The 21,103-nt window shown below is 40.2% G+C and overlaps 1 protein-coding gene across 9 annotated transcripts in view; it reads right to left on the reverse strand.

Moving 5' to 3' along the window:
• The window catches only part of LOC140715456 (uncharacterized), a 274,016-nt gene that overhangs the window by 163,238 nt on the left and 89,675 nt on the right, over positions 1–21,103 (reverse strand). For 8 of the 9 annotated variants that reach the window (XM_073027670.1, XM_073027667.1, XM_073027673.1 and 5 more), the window contains 2 exons: positions 7,447–14,682; positions 7,215–7,322 (listed from right to left, as the gene is read on the reverse strand). In XM_073027670.1, the coding sequence (XP_072883771.1) occupies positions 7,215–7,322; positions 7,447–14,682 (7,344 nt within the window). The remainder of the gene's footprint in view (positions 1–7,214; positions 7,323–7,446; positions 14,683–21,103) is intronic. The other variant, XM_073027672.1, reaches the window with a different exon arrangement.

The raw sequence follows: 21,103 nt of genomic DNA on the forward strand, positions 1-21,103 counted from the left end.
GTGCTTGAGTCTTTTTTTAACTGGTTCTTTTGTTTGTGGCTGCCTGTAAGGAAATGAATCTCAAATATGTATAATGTATGCACACTTTGATGGTAAATACTTTGAATGCATTCTTTGACTTTTGAAAACTATTGAACATGAAGCATCCTTGGGCATCCCAAGATTATATGAGGCAATATATTAAAGCTAAAATGAAATGATTTTTACTTATTTCATATTTTTCGCACAGAATTCCCTTTTTACTATGATAATTGCAATCACTCTACAGCTTGCAGTACGAAGTGAGTAACAGCAGAAAATGCAGGAGAATTAGCCAGCCGCATCTACAGAATCATAAATCTGTTATTCCCTTTGGAAAGCTTACAGATAACACTGCAAGAGAAACATACTAGCCCGATATTGTAGGTTCTTTCTACAGAGAGGAAGTAGGGAGCCTGACTACTACAACTCTTCAGTCATTTAACTACTTCTGGAACAATGGAAGAAGGTTGGGCTTCCAAAACATCCACAGAATTTAATTAAAACTTACAGCAATTTCCTACTCATTCAGTAAACAAGAAACGTAAACAACGTAAATCTGTGCCAGCATCGCTGCTCTTCCAGATACCCCGCTGTGTTACCAACACTCTGACCGCCTCCCTTTAGGAATGTTTACGCAAACATTGATTTTGTACATTCCCTACTTCTCTAACTTGCAGGCTGACATAAGTTTGCAAGTCCATTGTTCGTGATGCTATCATCAATAAATTCGAACGCCCCACAAAGTTAAACAAAGGCACATTGTGCTCATTTCTGAAAAGTTATCCAGTCCTGGGATTTGTCACTTCAGGTTTTTAATTTCAGGCAATTTAACATAGGCAATTCTTTAGGCTCCATGAAATGCATGCAAGACCTAATTCTGTCTGCAGTTACTATTTCATGCTTAAGTGCACAGGAAAACTTCCCCATAACATGATCTGCCACACTGCACAACTGGGGTAACTTACAGTAGAGTGCTGAAGTATATAAAAACATCTTTTAAAATCATCTCATGCTGCAATTCTGCTTAGACGGATTAGCTACTTGTTTCAAACATACGGAAACTCTATGGAGCTTACCTAGGGACAAGCCAGATACGTCGTAAATGAAATGGTCTTCTTACAATGGAAGCACTGAATCTCACAGTGTGATGCCCACAAACAGTTAATAAATCCAGTAGCTAAACTCCGACAGTCTGGGAGTGCATTACTGTTATAAACAATGCAGAAGGACGCTTACAGTCAACCATTTAACAGTTAGGGAAGTCCACATTTTAAGCTGCAATTTTTGAATGAAGTGCATTGAAGAACAACTCACACAAAAGGCCACTGGCTATAAACTAGAGCCTTTTTGACGGAAGCTCCTCCTCTGCTGCATTGTCATGAAAGGTCAGCATCTGACTGACAACCAACAAGTGCAATTCAGATATTTGAAACTACCGGGGGGGGGGGGTCAGCTGGATACAAGCATGTACAGTACTCGTACAGTCGACCCACCCATTTTAATTTACAGTTCAGAGACTGAGATGCAGACAAAAAGCCTGCATACACAGGATGATGTAAGGTTCTGGGATTGCACTCACGATGTTTACTGTAAATATCTGTCACTCTTGCTGTTTTCGACTAAATTAATGTACTCATATCTTAAGCTTGATTATTTGATTGGATGGTATCCTGTAATCCATGAAAGTTGGAAAATGTTTTCTTTCTTTTTCAATCGTAATACATGGCTAAAATAAAACCTATCTGATTCAAATGAACAGTGCCAAGAGTGTAATCAGCTCCCATGGTTGTCTCAGCAAATACACAGCGGGGCAGCTTCGGTCTCCGCGGCAGTAAAGTGTGACCCCAGCTGTACTGTATTTTATAGGTGGACAGCAAAGAAGAGTCTGCAAGAGAGGAGGTGGATCTCCAAGAACAGCAGGCTCCGAACGCTTCTTAAGTTCGCAAAATAAGCTGTTTATTCCAGGAATGGCATGATGTTCAGAGCGACTTTTCTCTTTAAAGCCATCATTAAACCACGTGATGATGCAAAACAGAAAAAGGTAATACTGACGTTTTAGAGCGAAGCGGGTTTGGTGAGAACAAAGTGTAGCTGAAGGGATTACTAAGTAATAGGAGCAAGATGAAAACAGAGGTCATTCGGCAGTGCATCTCACCACCTCTGCCTGGCACTTTAAACAAGTTTCTATAAGTAGTAATTCTAGTAGCTTTTAGAAAGTCATTTTGCTCCTAAGAATGTTGAAGGAATGGGCCGAGTTCTAAATTATTAAAATTCACGCACTTTGCAGAATTCACTTTAGTATTTGACGTGCACATTCCATTGCTGGTCTCAGATACGCAGAGTATTTTTTTCAGTCTAATTTCATATATACATATTTTGAATCCAGTAAACCTTCTGGCCATCGTGTACCTCGTGAGTTTATGCATCAAACCCATTCCAGACGCTTGGTCAGAGAGCAGTCTTAAGGAGGAAAGAGAAATAGCAAGGGAAAGAAATTCAGAGGAAGAATCACAAAGCACAGACTCACAGCCACCAGTGAAGATTTAGGTGGCTGGAACTTACAATAATATCCCATTTAACAATGTAGGAAAAGCATCTGTCTAAATCTGCAGTTAGAAAATATATAACGATAAAGAGAAAGAAGATCCAAAGTTCAAAGTAAATTTATTATCAAAGTACATATATGTCACCATATACTACCCTGAAATTCATTGTCTTGTGGGTATGCTCAATAAATCCAAAGAATAATAACCATAATAGAATCAACGAAAGACCTCGCCAACTTGGGCTTTCAACCCACGTGCAAAAGACAACAAACTGCAAATACAAAAAGAAATAAATAATAATAATAATAATAATAATAATAATAATAATAAATAAACAATAAATATCAAGAACATGAGATAAAGAGTCTTTGAAAGTGAGTCCATGGGCTGTGGGAACATTTCAATGATGGGGCAAGTGACACTGAGTGAAGTTATCCCCTTTAGTTCAAGAGCCTGATGGTTGAACGGTGGTAACTGTTCCTGAACCTGCTGGTGTGAGTCCTGAGGCTCCTGTACCTTCCTACTGATGGCAGCAGTGAGAAGAGAGTATGGCCTGGACCACGTGGTGGGAGTCCCTGATGATGCATGCTCCTTTCCTGTGACAACTCCCTGTGTAGATGTGCTCAGTAGCGAGGAGGGCTTTACCCGTGATGGAGTGGGACAGATCCAATACTTCTTGTAAAAACTTTCGTTCAAGGGGCATCAGTGTTTCCATATCAGGCTGTAGTTTCCCCTTCAACATGTGTCTGCCTTTCTCATTAACAGTCTGCTTCGATATGCAAAACAATTTCTATTACCCTCCTTTACTTAAAAGTTGATTGTCACATCATTGTGTGGACTTAGTTGATTTAAAAAAAATCAAGAACCATCATTACATCTTCCCTGATGATGGAACACCGCTGAGGGGAAGAATCTCGAAGTATGGGCTCACAGCCACCAGTGAAAGTGTGTGTGGCTAGGAGTGGCATTAATATCCCATCTAACAATGTAAGAAATGTATCTGTCTAAATCAGCAGCTAGAAAATATATAACAGTAATGAGGAGTTAATTAAATCTCTCAAAACAGATCTTGAACGATCTGTTGCAAGATAAGGATATCTTATCATGCAAGATATGATACGACGCACGATAAAGTCTGCAGATGCTGGAAATCTGAGCAACACGCACAAAATGCAGGAGGAGCTCAGCAGCTTAGGCAGTATCTGTGGAGAAAGAGTGAGCCCTGATGAAGGATCTCAGTCCAAAACACTGACTCTTTACTCTTTTCCATAGATGCTGCCTGGCCTCTACATTCCACTAGCAGTTTGCATGTGTAGCATCTTTCGCTGGTGTTTTGCGGTATCACTAGACTTTGAAATTAATAAAAGCCCTGAACTTACAGAGTCACAATTGCCCTCCAGGGTGCATGAAAAATCCCAAATTTCTCCTAATCTACAACTAAGAATATGGATTCCACCTCAGAGCTCATGCATTGGTTTAGTTACACAGTAGGAGGAGCTGGAGTGAAAGCACCGTGCACTTTGTTGATGCTTGGGGAAAATAGCTTGGTGTCTCTTAGCACGTCAAACCTGATTTATCAACGAGTTGCAAGCTGAACATTAGGAATTCAACTGGGAAACCGTTCCCAGGGCAAGACTTTGTCAGATGTGAGTTCAGAAAGAACCATCAGTAATGGAAGATAAAGGTCAGAAATCCCTTTGAAATTCAAGTAAACAGCTCAGGCAAAAATGAATGTTTTCAGGACAGAGTAAGCAAAGAAGTAAATGGAGTTAATCTTAAACAAATGATGCAAACCCACCAGAAGAGGTAGTGTAAAAGAAATAATAACTGGGAAAACACCGATCAGTTACCTTCATCTCGGAATCAGAATCAGGTTTAATATCACTGGCATATGTCATGATATTTGTTGTTATGCAGCAGTACATTGCAAGACATAATAATAAAAACTGTGAATTACAGTAAATATATATTTAAAAAGCTAAATTAAATAAGTCATGCAAAAAGAGGGGAAAAAAGTAGTGAGATAATGTTCATGGGTTCAATGTCCATTCAGAAAACTGATGGCATGGGGGAAAAGCTGTTTCAGAAATGTTGAGTGTGTGCCTTCAGGCTTCTGTATCTCCTTCCTGATGGTAGCAATGAGAAGAGGGCATGTCCTGGGTGATGGGGCGTGCCCACATCTCACTGCTCATAATTTTGCAAAATGACTCATATGATAAATCTTTTATCAATTCCCCTGCCGAGTTACTCTATCAGCCAGGTGATATGTTACAGCAATAGGTGAACAGCGCAAAGATTGCAGCAGAACCATCATGAAAGATCCTCTGGAAGCTGTACTAACCATGGGTGTTTAATAATGTTTAAAAAATGTTATGCCGTGTTAATATCTGAAAATTGATTATGGTCTTGATTATCAGCATTTGGAACAGATCTGAGTCTGAGAGCAAGGAACAACCCAAGGTCTGGATGATTTATGTGCCAGGCCAGATTGAAAAGGTCAAGATGATGGGGCTGGAGGTGAGGGATGGGCTGGTTCAGCTCGCAACTCCGCAAGGTTTACTCATCTCTGCACTGAACTGAGGCTGTGGCCTGCATCGACTCCTGAATCAGCTGCAGTGATGCCTGGCATCGTGTCTGTGACTCACTATTGTGAACTTCAGTTCTGAATGCTATTTGCTTATTTTTACTGATTGCACAGTTTGTATTTTTTTAATGCACCTTGGTTTTCTTTGTTTTGTGGCTGCCTGTAGGGAGATGAATCTCAAGGTTGCATAAAGTATACACACTTAGATAATAAGTGAACTTTGAAGACCCAGATCATCTACTGAGCAAACAGATACAGCATCTCCTAAAGATCTGCACCTCTACCACGTGGAAGGTCAAGGGAAGCATAGAAACATACCGGTATATTTCAAAGTTCCATACCAGTGTGACTTGGAAATGTACTACCATTACCAAATACTGGTGAGATACCATCATTACCAAATGCAAATTCTTTCCATTACATCATTTGAACACCTTCCACACAAGGGCTGCAGCATTTTAAGAAGCTGACTTGTCTCTACCACTTCAAGGGCATTAAATAATGACTTTCTCAATGCGTAATGACTTTCACAATGTCCTGTGAAATTAATGAAACATTGGGCACCTTTAGCACTGCATTCACCAATGCAGAAACTGGTTAAGACCTGTTTATTCAACCAGTGCTGCAAATCAATAAAGGTTGTCTGATACAATTGACCGAAGCGTCAAGGGGAACTACCTGCATGTGACAAAATGTATAAAGTGGGAGTAAAATAAGCTCCAGATGTGTCCTTCAAAAAGAAACCTCTTTGACGTAAAATAACTACACTTTACATGCTTTTAAATTCATGAAGAATAACAAGAAATTGTATAAGAACAATGATTGAAAATGATGTAGCTCAATATGCAAGAAATAGCTTCAGCACTTAAAAAGCTATCTATCCTAATAGCCACTGAACATCTGCAGCGAGTTGACACTTTTACACTTTATAACATTTATGAGTAGCAAAACTAATGATGGTTTTTGATTTAAAAATAAACTATGTCCACGTGATGGAGTGACAATTAATCATCTTTAAGTAAAAGAAGCTAATAGAAATTGCTTTGCATATCGAAGCAGACTGTTAATGAGAAAGGCAGACACATGTTGAAGGGGGAAACTACAGCCCGGTATGAAAACACAAATGCCCTTGAATAGAAAGTCCTACAAAAAATAGTAGATGCGGCCCAGTCCAGATAAGGTGCTCCCGACCATTGAACATATCTACACAGAGTGTGGTCATTGAAAGTAGTATCCATCAGTGGGTACCTATCACCCAGAACATGTTCTCACTTCACTGCCACCTTCAGGAAGGAGGTACAGGAACCAAAGGACTCACGCCACCAGTTTCAGGAACAGTTGGTACCCCTCAACCATCAGGCTCTTGAACCAAAGGGGATAACCACTCAGCTTCACTTGACCCATTATTGAAATGTTCCCACAACGTATGGACTCACGTTCAAGAACCCTTCATCTCATGTTCTTGATATTTATTGCTTATTTACTCATTATTATTTATTTATTTTTATATTCACACAGCTTGTTGTCTTTTGCACACTGGTTGTACACCCAAGTTGGCACGATCTTTCATTGATCCTATTATGGTTATTGGATTGATTGATTATGTCCACAAGAAAATAAATCTCAGGGTTGTATATGGTAACATACAAGTACTTTGATAATAAATTTACTTTGAACTATGAACGTTGAAGAATGTACAAGCATTAGTGTCAGGGAGTCAGCCTGTAACATTAGAATTTGCTTGTTTTACTAGATCATTTGGGGGTATTTAAAGACAAAATAGACGGATTATTTTAAAATTTCAGAAAACAGGGAGCTATGGAGATGAGGTCTGGAACAGATCAGTCTTGATCATATTGAATTTGAGGGCAAGGCAGAGGGGTCCTGGTCTTGCCTGTTCCTATTGTTTGAAGTCCTCATTTTCTTGTTCCAGCAAGAATAGCACAAAAAGCAATGGGCTAGAAGTGTTCTTTCTGTTTCATTAAGATCTATTGCCTTGTGTGCAGATATTCAATAATTTATACTGCATTCCCCCTGGCACAATTGTTATCAAATCTCTCTACCTTATGGACATGATGCCTTTATCCAGAGCATCTGCTGCAACTGTGCAAGTTATACTCGCGCCATCCTTTCCAAGGCCAGAAGGTGAAGAAGAGATAGATGTGGAAGAACTACAGTCAATAGAGGGCAGGAAAAAGATCGGTTATAAAATAAATTGCCTACAGTCTTTTCAAAGCTGTTAATAACAATAAATATACATTTATACTGGAAAGATAAAAGGAAGAACCTGTGTACCTTTCAGACTTTAATCTTTCATTATGTCCTTCCTCAGATATTCTGACTTCAGTGTTTGCACATGGAGCCAGTAGAAACCCATCTTCTTTCACATCTGTTAATGTTTTGAGGGATCTACCTTCTGCAGCTGTTTGTTCAACTTCAAATAAAACATCATTTTCTAATTCAGAGTTTGACAAAGGCTTTTCTTTTATGGGCATTTGATCGACTCCAGTCAAACACTCTGTTGGGAAAACATCCATCGTATATTCCTGCTCATCAGCATTATTTTGCAGGCAGCTTTCTGGTGACTTTCTGGTGTGCAACAAGAGCAGGTGCTCAGCCATGCTGCCAACTTCTTTGCTTTCGATAACCATGGAGTCTGTCGGTTGAGTTTCCTGAGATGCAGCATGTCTTTTATAATCTGTGCATTCAACTTGGACCATCTCTTTCTTCTCTGCTACTGGGACTTCATGATTTCCTTGATCAAAATCCACCTTCAAACTTATCTTATCTTCACAAATGCTTTGGGAAATTTGACTATCATATGCCTGTAGTTGCTCATTCGCTGTAGTTGTCGTCAACAAGTTGTTCATTTCCACAGCTTCAGGAAAGGTCATATGGCAAGGAAACATCTTGGAATCTTTTCCAAAGGTCATGCCTTGTCCCATACTTCCCACACTATTTGTATAAACACTCTCTTTTCCACTTGTGGCCAGGGACTCATGTCTCTCACTGTCATATTTTTGGCTTAAATTATCATCTTTAATTATTTCTCCAGATTGCAAGGAACTTGAAGCATATTTATTGATTTCAGGAATTATGGCTTCAGGGCAATGTGCATTTTCAGGGCATGGGTCTGCTTTTGTTTCAGTGACAGATAATTGGTGAGATTCACTGAGGCAACTTTTTTCAGTCTCTTGCATTTCATTCCCGGTATCAACACTAGATAACAATGTCACACTTTCTGGGTGAACTGTCTTATCAATGAATACATTTTCTTTGCTTACTTTCGTTTCATCTTTACACATTATTTGTTTAGTGCCAAGGCTGAAATCCAGTAATTTATTTTTGTCATCCTCTATGCCAAATTCCTGAGCATTTGATATCAGTTCTACAGTTTCTTGGGCTGATACACTCTCTGTGGGAATCAGTAGATCAGTTGCTTCTTTAATCTCAGTATTACAGGCTTCCTGTTGCTCATTTTTAAAATCCACTGACGTTCCCTTGACTTTCACTTCTTTAGGGTCCTGAGGCATCAGGGTCAGTTTAGAAGTTTCTGAGGATTTTCTCTCTCCATCCATTTTAAGTTTGCTCACATTTTCTTCAAATATCTTTTCTGTTAGGTCTCTAAAGTTGATTTCATTCTTGTCATCTTCTGGAGTGGAGGCCAATAAATGATCATGCTCAGTATCCAGCTTGTGAGTCTGCAAGCTGGGTGGCAATTTTATAGTTTCTGAAGGTGGAGCAATCTCTGCTTTGGTGTCCAATTTGAATGCATTAATTTCTGACATGTTCCACTTCTGCTGTTCAGAAATCCAATTGACATCTGATAACTTCTCCATACAGTCGATTTTGTCCTTTTTGGGAGGGCTGAATAGTATCATTGTGGTGTTGTCTGGATATGAATTATTTTCCATACAATCCTCATTCTTGCTGGCTTCTATATGTATTCTGCTGCTACCTTGATCACAAGTGGAAACTATTGGTTCAGAGATGTCAGAGTCCTGAAGTGCTGTTGCCAACTTCATACTTTCAGGGATTATAATATTTTCCAGAGCACTCTGTGAGCTTTGCACAGATTTTCCATAAACTCTTTCCTCTTCACTTGCACAGCTGCATACCATCTGCAGCTGGCTATTTAAAGCTGATATCTTCTTCATGTCTTTTACATCAGGACTCTGAGTATCAGATATTGTATTAATAGTTTCTGGAAAGAAATTATTTGCACGCTCAACGTGAAGATTGTCCAAGAATTCAGGTTGATATTCATTAATTAATCCTTTTACAGTCTCTGGCAGAACAGCTGGTTTAAGTTCCTGTGCACAAGCTGCCAATTGCTTATCAACCGAGACTTCAGTGTCTTTTATACTTATTTTTGATACGTGCATGATTTCCTCCTGAATATTTTCATTTGAATCATTTTTGACTGCGGGTTCCTCTTTCAAATTTCCACAAAAATTTAATGTCTCTTTTTCTTTCCCTTCAAGATTCTGAGGGCTGTCTGTCAACTCCAGGGCTCCCGTGTGTACAACATCCTCAGTAAGTATCTGACAGCTCCAGATATTGCCTTCAGAAGCATTGTCATCAGCAGCACTTTCCCATTCTTCATTAAAAACTGGCAGTAAAATTTCTTCTGGAGACTGTTCAGGGACTTTTGAAAGAACAATATTTTCTTTAACCGTCTGATGCCTCCAAAAGTTTTCCTCATAGATATGCCCTTTTGCTTCACTATTACAAAATTGCTGCTGTTCGTCAATGAAGTCAGGTAATGTGTTTTTCTCTTCTGATGTTTCCTGAGTCACAACAGTGGGAATTAACTCTGTGGTCTCCAAGGGGACATCTGATGTGATCGGTTGGAAGCCTTGTATATCTTCTTCCTTCATTTCATCACTGCATTTTTTGAACTCTGGTACCTCTTCCTTTGTCTGCCTTTTATAGTAATGCCCTGAGCCAGCTGGCACTTCCAAGGGTGGTGGGGAGGGTACGTTTTCACTAACACTCATAACACAACACACTTCATCTTCATGGGCTCTTTCCTCTGTTGGACCAGTGTGGATCTGTTGTTCTTCAATGAATCCCAGTGATGTCTCAGTTTCCAGAGGAATGGAAAGCTCCTGCACCATCCTGGCAGATTCTGGGGGAGAGGTTTTCCTATCCTCTGGATCACTGCTCATAGTTTCAGCACAACAATTTGTTGCACTTCCACTTGTTTGCTGACGCCCTATGTCACAATCAGAATGAATCAAGCTCTCGCTCAATAATTCGGTGTGAGGATAATGATCCTTCAATCCTATCATTGTGAATTCTGGAGTATTTTCTTCATCCTTCTGAAAACCACCTACATTTTCTTTACCGCAGTCATCCTCTGTTCCTCTTGTGGATACTTGTTGTTTTCCATTAACATCAAAACTCAGAAGCTTCTCTTTCATTTCAATTGTACTGGGATCCTGAAGTGATTTCATTGACACTGCAGTTTTCAGATGCAAACTATCTTCTATGTTTTCTGCAACAGTCGGAAAGCATGGAATGTTACCTCCTGCCACTTCCTGTTTTCTTTTCTCCTCCAGACACTGATATTCATTGCTGCATCCAATCATTGTTTCTTCTATATTTGTGCTACCATCATCCTGACAGCTGGCTGGAGAGTTCCAGGCTTCTGGGGCTGACATGTTTACAGTATCACTGAAAAGACTTACTTCATCGGCATCATAGAATTCTTCTTCTATCCCACTTTCTGCCTGTTGTCTGTTGACCCATGGTACTGGAACATTTTGTTCCTCTACATCAGGTTTCTCTAGGTCAATTGATAAATCCATGGTTTGCAAAGGATTATCGTTTTCCGCTGGTGTTTGGGACTGCAAGTTCTGTTCAGCAAGTCCATTTTTGAATTCAGTGTCAGAGATTAGTTGCTGCTCTGCAGAATGGCGAGAGCCTAATGACACCTCTGTTTCTGCTGTAACATCCTCAAGATTTGGTGCTAATCCTCTGCTTATTGATGGTAACGTATCCTCAGGATCTTCTTGGAGTCCCTCATCATCCTGCTGTTGTGTTTCACTGCAGGATCTCTGGTTTTCACCAGTGAATGTCACTAACGTTTCTCTCAGTCCTTTGCCAACAGGATGATCAGATACAGGCCGCAGCTCCATTTCTTCTGGCGTAGCATCATCATGATCAATCAAGAAGCTGTATACCTCCTCTTCGGAAATACTTCCTTCCATTTTCCCTTGTATGGTCTCCTGTTTGTCAGAATAATTCGGAGTCAACTTTTCACTTTCTGTAGCCATTGAACCAAAGTTCTGTGTTGTGGTAGATAATTCCTCACTGGGTTGCAAATCGACTGGCTCACTGTAATTACTGGCTTCTGACTCGTCCTTTTGCTGTTCTGTGAGGCTAAGCAATGTTTCTCTAAATTCATTTGGATTGGTTTTCTCTAAGCATGGTGGCAGATCCAGGCTTCTGGTAATAGCCTTTACAGTATCAGTCTGAAAGCTCTCAAAATTTTCTCCACAACCTTTTTCTTTGGTCATCTCGCATTGTGGCTGCCACTGTTTGTTACCATTTTGCATTAGTAATTCTTTCTGTTCCATTGCATTAGGATTAATTGATAATTCAGTAGCTTCTGAAATTAAAGCATCTTCCAAGGGTTTCCAAAGACAGTCTGAATCCTTTTCACTGCTCTCTTTGAACTCACTTTCACAGACATAATGTTGTTCACGAGCAAAATTCTCTGTTAACTTTTCCTCAATCAGAACATCCTGACTGTTCAGTTCCCCGTCTGTGCTTGCTGACAACATGGACACATTCGCCTCAGAAGTCTTTTGCTGCTCCTCACTGACGTGTGGCTCTCCATTGAGTTTCGGTGAGACCTCCTTCGCTCCCACGCCAGCAGCCATTCGAGAGACTGGCACTGATTCCTCTCTTTCCAAACTCACATCTTGCCCGTCAGTCTGAAAGCTGCGCTCTTCTCCGACGGGCTTTGCTTTGATTTCTGCCTGTGCTGCTTGCAGCAATTTACCATGGCTTAAACACTGTTCGCCTTCTGCGTCTGCTGAATCAATAATTTGAAGAGCAAGTGGTAAGTGCCCCATTTCTGACAACAAAGTATGCTCCATAGTAGCTGGGGGGCTGTGTTCACTTGCTTCAGCCTCTTTCTTTTGATATTCATTGCTACATGTCTGCTCACTACTGTCAGACTTTGACGACTCCTCCACTTCAGCTGTACCAGGCACATCCAAGCCAGCTGGCAACTGCAAGCCTGCTGGGATTATAATATTCTTTATCATCTGAATGTTGCTCAGATCTTCTTGACAGACTATTTCTGCAGAGTATGCTGATGTTTGTTCTGTGAAATGACTGAAATCTAATAGTTTCCTTGCTGTTGGCCCTATTGAATCACGGTCTTGATGACTGAGTGGTAAATCCTTGCTTTCTGGAACGCTGGAACTTTCCAACATCATCTGCAAGTTACATTGGAGTTCTTCAGAATGCTTCTCTAACATTTTGTTGGCAGGCGCTTGCTGGTTATCAGTGGCAGCTGACAGGGCTTCTTGCTCTGTAAATGTACCAGGAACACGTGAATTAGGTGGTGACTCCTCATGTACGTTCCCTTTTGGCGTACTGTTGTCTACCTGTTGTTGCTCTATACTGGGAACCAGCATCTCATTAATAACCATTGTGCCAGGAGTCTGGCAGCTTGGGGTCATCTCGAGAATGGCTGGAAGGGTCTTGTTTTCTATGTCCAGGTCCTTCTGCAAACACAGCTCCTCGCAGAATCCACTCTTTGTCTTATTTATGTTTGCTTGTTTTTCAGTGGAAAACTTTGGATTCAGTGTACCTTCTTCCCCTTCATTTAAAACAGAATCCTGAGAGCCTGGAGGCAGACCAGTGCTAACTGACAGCGGCCCATCTTCCTGACCAGCTTCAAGACTTTTTACAGATCCGTCATCTCGCTTTTCTGCTCCGCAGGCTGGCTGGCTGTTCTGGAAATCCTGCAACACTTCTTTCTCTTCAACAAGCCCTGAGTTCTGACAATGTGCCAGCGTATTAGTTTTTGGAACAGAATACTCTTCCGTGTCACCCTGCACACTGGATAAAATGTCTTCAGGAGCTGCTGTCGGGTTTTCACTACCTCGTGCTTGTTGGATGCCATCACAGCAAATATCTAATGGTTTATCTTGGAGTTGCTCTGAAGGAATAGCCTGAACACTCAGTGATGATTTGGTTTCCTGAATGTCCTCACAAACATTTCCTTTTGAATCACTGGTACATATCTGCTCTTTCTCTGTCGATTCCAATGCCGCAAGGTCTTGCTGGATTATTGGGAACACATTATTTTCCACCTGCATTTCAAGACTGTTCAAATCTCCTTTAGGAGAAAGCATTTTTGACTCCAGATTGCATTTCTCATCTTGTTCATGGTCGCATCTGAGAGCCACAAGCTCATCACTTGCTGTCTCAACACTGAGGTTGTGATGGATTGAGGGCAGCATGGTGGTTTCTCCAGTGTTCTCCATCCTATCTGCATCTTCCGTAAAGATTTTTACTTGCTCTTTCGAGTCTGCTTTCTCCTGTTCACCACTGACTGGCAGCAGTATTACACTCAGCTTAGTAGGATCAAAATCTGATGTGCTGATGGAAAGTAATTCCATGCTTGTAGGAACTCCGGTGTTGTCCAAAAGACTGCAGTTATCTTCTTTATCCTGACGTGTTTGATGTTGATCCATTTCACAACACAAACTCAGCTCAGTCCTGCCCAACGCCACTCTGTCTGATGAATTTAGTGTGTATTCTGAGACTGATGTAGAGCCTCTGCCTTCTCTGCTGTTGACCTCCGGTAGAATATATGCTTCCTTTAGCTCAGTGACCACTGGGGCAGTCAGCTGCACACTCCCGGTTTCGCCTCGAGATTGATTGACATCACTGTGACCTGCAATTGCTACATTCTCGGCATGTTTTTCTAAACTCGCTGGTGTCAGATACATCGGGTCTTGGGTTTCCATTATTAACAGATTGCTGTGGCCATCTGTGCTTTTTGTACGATTTTCTTCTGTGATGGATTCTTTGCATCCTGGGACTGGCAACACCAGGCCAGTCTGAGTCTCTTGGGCAGGTAACTGATCTCCCCCAGCTATGCCCTGTGGGGAAGGATATGAGCCTTGCTCATCTGCTTCGTCCAGCTGCTCACCATGATGCAACAGATCCGACAATGTATCCTCAGCTACACTAGCTGCAGTCTCTCCTTCTGCTGATAAAGAACTGGAGTTCAGACTTTGGGCCGTATCTGTTGTCCAAACAGTTTTAGCCTCGTTGACCGTATTATTTATTCTCAATGCATCTTTTTCAAAAACAGCATCGTCCAGTAAAGACCACAAGCTATTTTCACTTTCAGCTGATAAAGGGGACTTAAGATCTGCTGTAATTTGAAGATTTGCTTTATCTCCACATTGTGATGGTGAATTCCTTTGTCCAACTAGAATTTCTTGAGGTGTTGAACTGAAATTGTTTTCAGCGTCAGTTCCGGGACACTCGCTGGGGCTGTCGACAGTGGAAAAGTTTGACAATTACACACAACGATGCCAATAGAAGGTCTAATGTGCAAAGAGACAGCAGTTCATTCAGTTCACATGCAGTAGATTTAACGTGCTGAAGCCAAGCACTGCATGCAGTGAGACAGTGATTAATTCAATATTAAATTAACAGCTTCCTTACTATCATAACTGGAGAGTCCGTTTCTCAAGGCTACAGAATTAGACAATTAGTAATCAAACTGGTCCTATTGAAAACTGAGAATTATCACATTAAGGAATCAGACGTATCTTGGATCATCATTAAAATTATCACAAAATGATTTTTCTGCAATAGTTGATTAAAACTCCTTTCCCATCTATTTTCCCCAATGGCTGCTGCTCTCTCCCCCTGTTCCTCCAGTAAAATAAAACATGTGGAGGAGGGAAAGCGTAAATATCAGAAATTTTCCAGTGAAAACAGAAAAGCAGGAAAATCTTACTTCTATCTCACAGTAAAGGATAGCCAATGTGCCCAGTATTTCCAGCAGTTTTTTTGTTTCAGACTCCCATGAAATATAATATTTTGCTTGATATTCCTGTATTATTAATAACAGACCCATCTAAGAAAGGATTGGAAAGAAAAAGTATCTCCCACCCATTATAGTCACATTGGAACTTCATTAATTCCGAACAATTCATTGCATATATAATATTTTCTGTCATGTCAACGGCAGAAGCATGGCAGAAATCTTGGTAATAAAGATGTCCTGCTATTTTAATGGAAGTATTTCAATACACCTTTCTTTTATTTCTTGGTTAACAGATTGGCTGGTTGACAGGAAGAAAAGCTCAATTGCATAAGGTAATAGCCCCCAGGTTATCAGTTGGGTAAATAGAGGGAAGCAACAGTGGAGGGTTCTTAGGCTAAAGGGTAGAGAATCAAAGCTCTGGATAAACAAGGAAGAGGAAAGTTCTGGCAGCAGTTATCATTTGAGCTTTCTGTACCCTAACTGTAGAGACAGTGAGCCGATGGCAACTGAGTCAACTAGTGCTTTCAAAGGGGACTGGCACTTAATTGAAAAGTGCAGGAGAATAGGACCAACGGGATTGTGCTCCTAGATGTTGGTGGCATGGATTAGTTGACCCTAATGGCATTCCTCTTTACTTTCAGATTCTATGCTTCTATGTTGAAATCCCGACCATTAGGAAAGAATGTTTTGGAAGGGGGAGATATTGGTAAACAATAATAGGAAGGAAAGTTACATTGTTATATGTTACTTAATCACGGAATTATATGTTACTTAATCTCTAAATCCAAATGCAAGGGACCATATGGCCCACTTCTTTGCATGTTCATATTTGTGCTTAAGAATAGGTTGGAATATTAAATTCTAAGTTCTTAAAATTCTAGGTGAAGCAGTTCAGTGTGGAGCCCATGGACCAGCTCCATATGAAGTCATAAGATAAGGCTGAAGCTATATCAGTCCTGGGTGGACATCTGTAAATAGTTGAAGTCACCTTGATGAACTGAGATAACTTTGAGCATTGTAGTATGACTGGTGTCCACTATGGAAAGTAAGTTGACAATGGTGTCTTTTTTTGCCAGTTTTTAACCAACATTTCTATGGCTTCTATGAGTACTGATGAAGGCTCTTGGCCTGAAACGTTGACTGTTTGCTCTTTTCCGTGGATGGTACCTGGCCTGCTGAGTTTCTCCAGCATTTTGTGTGTGTTTGATTTCTATGGTTAAGGTGAATATGAAGATAAAAATTTCAAGGTGGTCCCTCCTAACATATGGTCCAAACAAAGTGGGATGTCTGGAATTCACAGCATTTTACTGTCTGAAGTCCTCCAGGCACACACTGACAATGTGATTGCCTTAATTCCCTGGCAATGAGACCAGATATCTGACGAGCCACAAGGGTTCTACATTCAAGTGATCTAATGTTATTGCAAATGAAATATACTGTATATATTTAGTTTTTGTACACTATCTTGTTTCCAATTCAGGATTTAAATGCCAAAGATTCTGTTTTCCATCACATCTTTTGAGCCAAAAGTATCATCCAACAGGTTCAAAAGTCCTTTCTCCTTTGTGTGTTATTGTGGGTTGGCTGGTGTCCACCAAGGACATTAACCTGACAGTAGTGTCTTCTTTTGTGATAGAGTCATAGAGCAAAGCGTCATGGATAAAGGTCCTTCAGCCCAACTAGTCCATGCTAACTCTGGCACCCACCTAACTAGTCCTAATTTTCTGCACTCTGCCCATATCCAGCTAAGCTTTGCCCCTTCAAGTATCTATTCAAGTGCCTCTTAAATGATCCTATTGCACTTCTATACTCCCCACCCTCAGGTCCCTGAAAACGTTAGCCCTCAGATCCCTTTTAAACTTTTCCCTTCTCACCCTAAATTCATGCCCGCTAATTTTGGACTTTGCTATTCAGGGGAAAAGAGGATTATCATCCACCTCTTCAATACCTCTTAAAATTTTTTTAAAATTCTGTAAGTTTTCTCCTCATTCTCCTATATACTGTATGGTTCAAAAATCTTGGGCATATATGTAGCTATTGCACAGTACTGTGGTAATTTTATATATTGCACTGCACTGCTGCCGCACAAAAAAATCCTCTGATTTCATGACATATGTGAGTGATGATAGACCTGATTCTGATATGGGTCTCTATTGAGGACTGAGAGTGGGAATCATGGTTGGGAAAGGGGGAGGGAAGAGGGGAGGGAGCAGGAAGCACCAAAGGAACATTCTGTAATGATCAATAAGCTAATTGTTTGGAATCAAATGGCCTTGCCTGGTTTCTTGTGGTGTGGGTGCAGGCACACCCAGCCATCAGCCACCCCTGGTACTCTTTCTCTGCTATCTGTCCCACACCTCTCCCACGGCACTCCACCCTCACCATTCCCAACATCCTTCACTCCTGCCAGATTTACAAACTCACTCTCCGCTCCACGTTGACAAATGTAGTATTGTGCAAAAGTCTAAGGCACTCTAGCTACATATTTGCGCCTAAAACTTTTGCACAGCACTTTATAATCTAAGCTTACAATACTGAATAGTATTGAGGGAGCATTGCAATGCTGCTGGTACCATTTTTCAATTGAAAAGCTGAGCTAGTCAGATTAATTGTTGCCTGCACCAATATCACTAAGAGCATGTTAAGTAATCAATTTTCTCACTCCTGTTTGTAGGTCCTTGCTTTGTGCAAACTGGTTGCCTCATTTGCTACCCAAAGTAAATGTGAAGAGCACCATTGACATAGAAATACTTACTTTCATGGTGCAAGCATGTTAGTATACTGATGTAATACCCTGGTTAAGATTGATACTGCTAATACTGTGGGGTATTTCATTTCAAAGCTTTCTGTAAATGCAGTGTGTCCTACTGGTAGAATGTTTTAGTTTTGGCTAAAGATAAATAGCTATGATGATCAACTTAGGGATGTTGCGTCAGTCAATCAGAATGGTGGAATTGGGAAAAGGTTTTAGAGAGAGATTTGTGACATACACTGATGGGGTTTGTGATCTTGTGGTGGGAAATGCAGAGAAGAGAAGATCAGGAAAGATGCCCATAGGATTCAATTCGACAGGAAGACACAATTGCAAGGAGTACTTTGTGAGATGAAGGAGTCCAAGATGGGAAGCTCTAACAGTGATTGTTGATGGGAATTCAGTTCTGTAATGGTTATACCCAGCTTTTGGAAGAGACGAGCTCCAACATCATGTGCACATTTAAACTGTTCTAACTGCAATGGGTCCTTTTATTATTTTTCACTTTCTTTCTCTTAATAAGTGTTTGATAAGCTGACATTAATAAATATACTTCCATTATAATTTTGTGGTGCACAATCTGTTATTTCTTGCCAACCAATAATTGTGTATGGACAGTATTTACACAGCATTCATTCAAATCGGGGTTCCACTAATCAGAACATCCCAACTTTCCTGCTTGGTTGAACCCCAAATCATACTGACTCTGGATGTATATTGTTTATGAAAGGTGGCCTTTTCATCACTGAGTCACGTGGCTGTTAGTAGAGTCGGCAAATGAGTCAAGTTTGCATATGAGCCCTGGTGGGAGGGCTACGTTGTTATAACAAACAACCGCATTGGGAAATATTACAATCAATATTTGTCAGCTTAGTCAGAAAGATACATTTTAAGAAGCATCAAGAAAAAAAGCAGATGGAAAAAATCAAAACGACAAAAATAAATGCATTGCAAAAAAGATCTGTGTGAAAGAATTTAAGATGGTTCTCAAAAAATTATTAAATGTGAATCCTGCTATTGTACAACATCATATAAAATAAGGCACAGGTATCTAAATTTCAGGGATTAAGTGAAAGATAAAGAGTTGTGGATTGGTTTTAAGAACATTGCTCCCTTTCAGTTCCCCAGTGATTAAAGAAAACAATTTTTAAATCCATTCCCACTCAATAGGTCAGTTCGATGGCCCAGTGTATTTGTACCATAAAGCTAAAAAACTAATAATTGTAGCCCCAGGGGCACATTAAACCAGAAGATCCTCGGTTATTGCATTAAAGAACTGTGGAACTGTGGTGCTCCTTGAGATTGTGCTCGTAAATCAATATTCAATGAAGAGCTGACGCTGATGGTGTTAGCTACTAAAGGCAAGTGATTAATGTCGTTTTCCATTCAGCAGATGTGAAAATGTCTGCTATGGAAACTTCTACTGCTTAGCTACAAAATTAGATTTCAAATACTAAGCACTACATTAGTGCTGCATATGATTTATTAGAATAGCAGTTACAATGTATCTAATTGATCTAACTCATATTGCACATTAAATCATTAACAAATTAGCCACCTTAAATCAACTTTCATTCAGAGCATCTGAATAATATGTAGAACACAAGTTCTTTAATATTACTGACTGTGATTGGATAGCATTCAAATTGTTATTAGAAAATGAGATAAAAGGAAAAGAAACTTGCTTTGTTATATTAGAGTCACATGCTTAAGATGTCCAAAACTACTTCACAATTGATAAGTTGCAAGAAAGCAAAAAAAGAGTTTGAAAAATTATGGAGATAAATCATAAAAAATATATTAGAGTTTTACGTATTTTATTTATAGATACAAATTGATGATTGTTTCAATTATAAAATAGGTGAAAATGAATGAGTAGCTAACTGGTATCAATGTAACAGCTATCTTCAACATAACTGAAGTTACCTCTCCACTGCCATAAACAACCCATACCTAACTGAATGCATGCTAATACTCAAGTCAGAAACTCTGCAGATGGTGGAAACCAAAAGTAACTCACACAAAATGCTGGAGGAACTCAACAGATCAGGCAGCATCTATAGAAATAAATAAACAGTCAATGTTTCAGGACGAGGCTCTTCAGGACTGAAGAAGGGTCTCGGCTCGAAACGTCGTCTATTTATTCATTTTCATAGATGTTGACTGACCTGCTGAGTTCCTCCAGCATTTTGTGTGAGTTACTTAAATCAGATAAACTTCACAATACTTCAGTGTGAAAAGCATAAGAACGAGAGAAAAAAGCAAACTTCCAAAGGAACTCGGCCAGTCAGTCAGCATCTGTGGAGGGAAATGGACAATTGATGTTCCAGACTATGATTCTTCATCTGGACTTCCCAGCATCTGCAGTCTCTTGACTATCTTGAAAGGATAAACAACTCTACTTGCAAAATGAGCATATTGAGCAATTGTAACAACTACACTAAATAATGTTAGCAGTTACTCCATCCCATTTGGATCATTTGATAGGTAATCCACAATTCTGGAATCAAGAGAATGATAATGTGAAATATCCTCATTGGGTCACCTCATACACTTGTGTTTGATGTGTCACCTCAAACACACATTGAGAGTATCAAAGCTGGTGGCATAATTAAGATTTTGGGAGGAGAAGGAACAACAATGATACAACATTCAGACTCTTACGCAAAACCAAGGCAAAGAGGAATTCTGAAATTTGGAAGTGGGTTTTATGGACAATTTCAAAGAGCAGAAGTGCCAGCCTGTAGTGTAACAGCATCAGCGCCAGACTTTGAGGCACGTGGCCCCAGGTTCGAATCCGGCCAGCACCTTGCACACTTTCCATCTGTGATTGGTTGAGCATCAAGCTAGCAACGTGGCCTCATAAAAAAACAGATAAGATGCTAAGGAAATGGCAAGGTTGCCACCTGATGCACCAAAAGGCGTGGAGAGGAATAATAATCAAAGAGCAAGAGGAAGTAGGAAAGCAAAAGACTTTAGAAAGGGAAATTTTAAGTAAGTGCCTAGATGACCATGCCTATTAGTGAAGAGACCAATATAACAGGGTGGATGAAATACAGGTTAGAGGGTCAGAAAGTTCAGATGATGCCCACATAAAAGGGCAAGCACAACTGATCTAAATGTGTAGATAAGAATTTTAAGACTTTAGGTACCTACAGACCAGAGTA

This window comes from Hemitrygon akajei, chromosome 23 (genome assembly GCF_048418815.1).
Source record: "Hemitrygon akajei chromosome 23, sHemAka1.3, whole genome shotgun sequence".
Classification (NCBI taxonomy): domain Eukaryota; kingdom Metazoa; phylum Chordata; class Chondrichthyes; order Myliobatiformes; family Dasyatidae; genus Hemitrygon; species Hemitrygon akajei.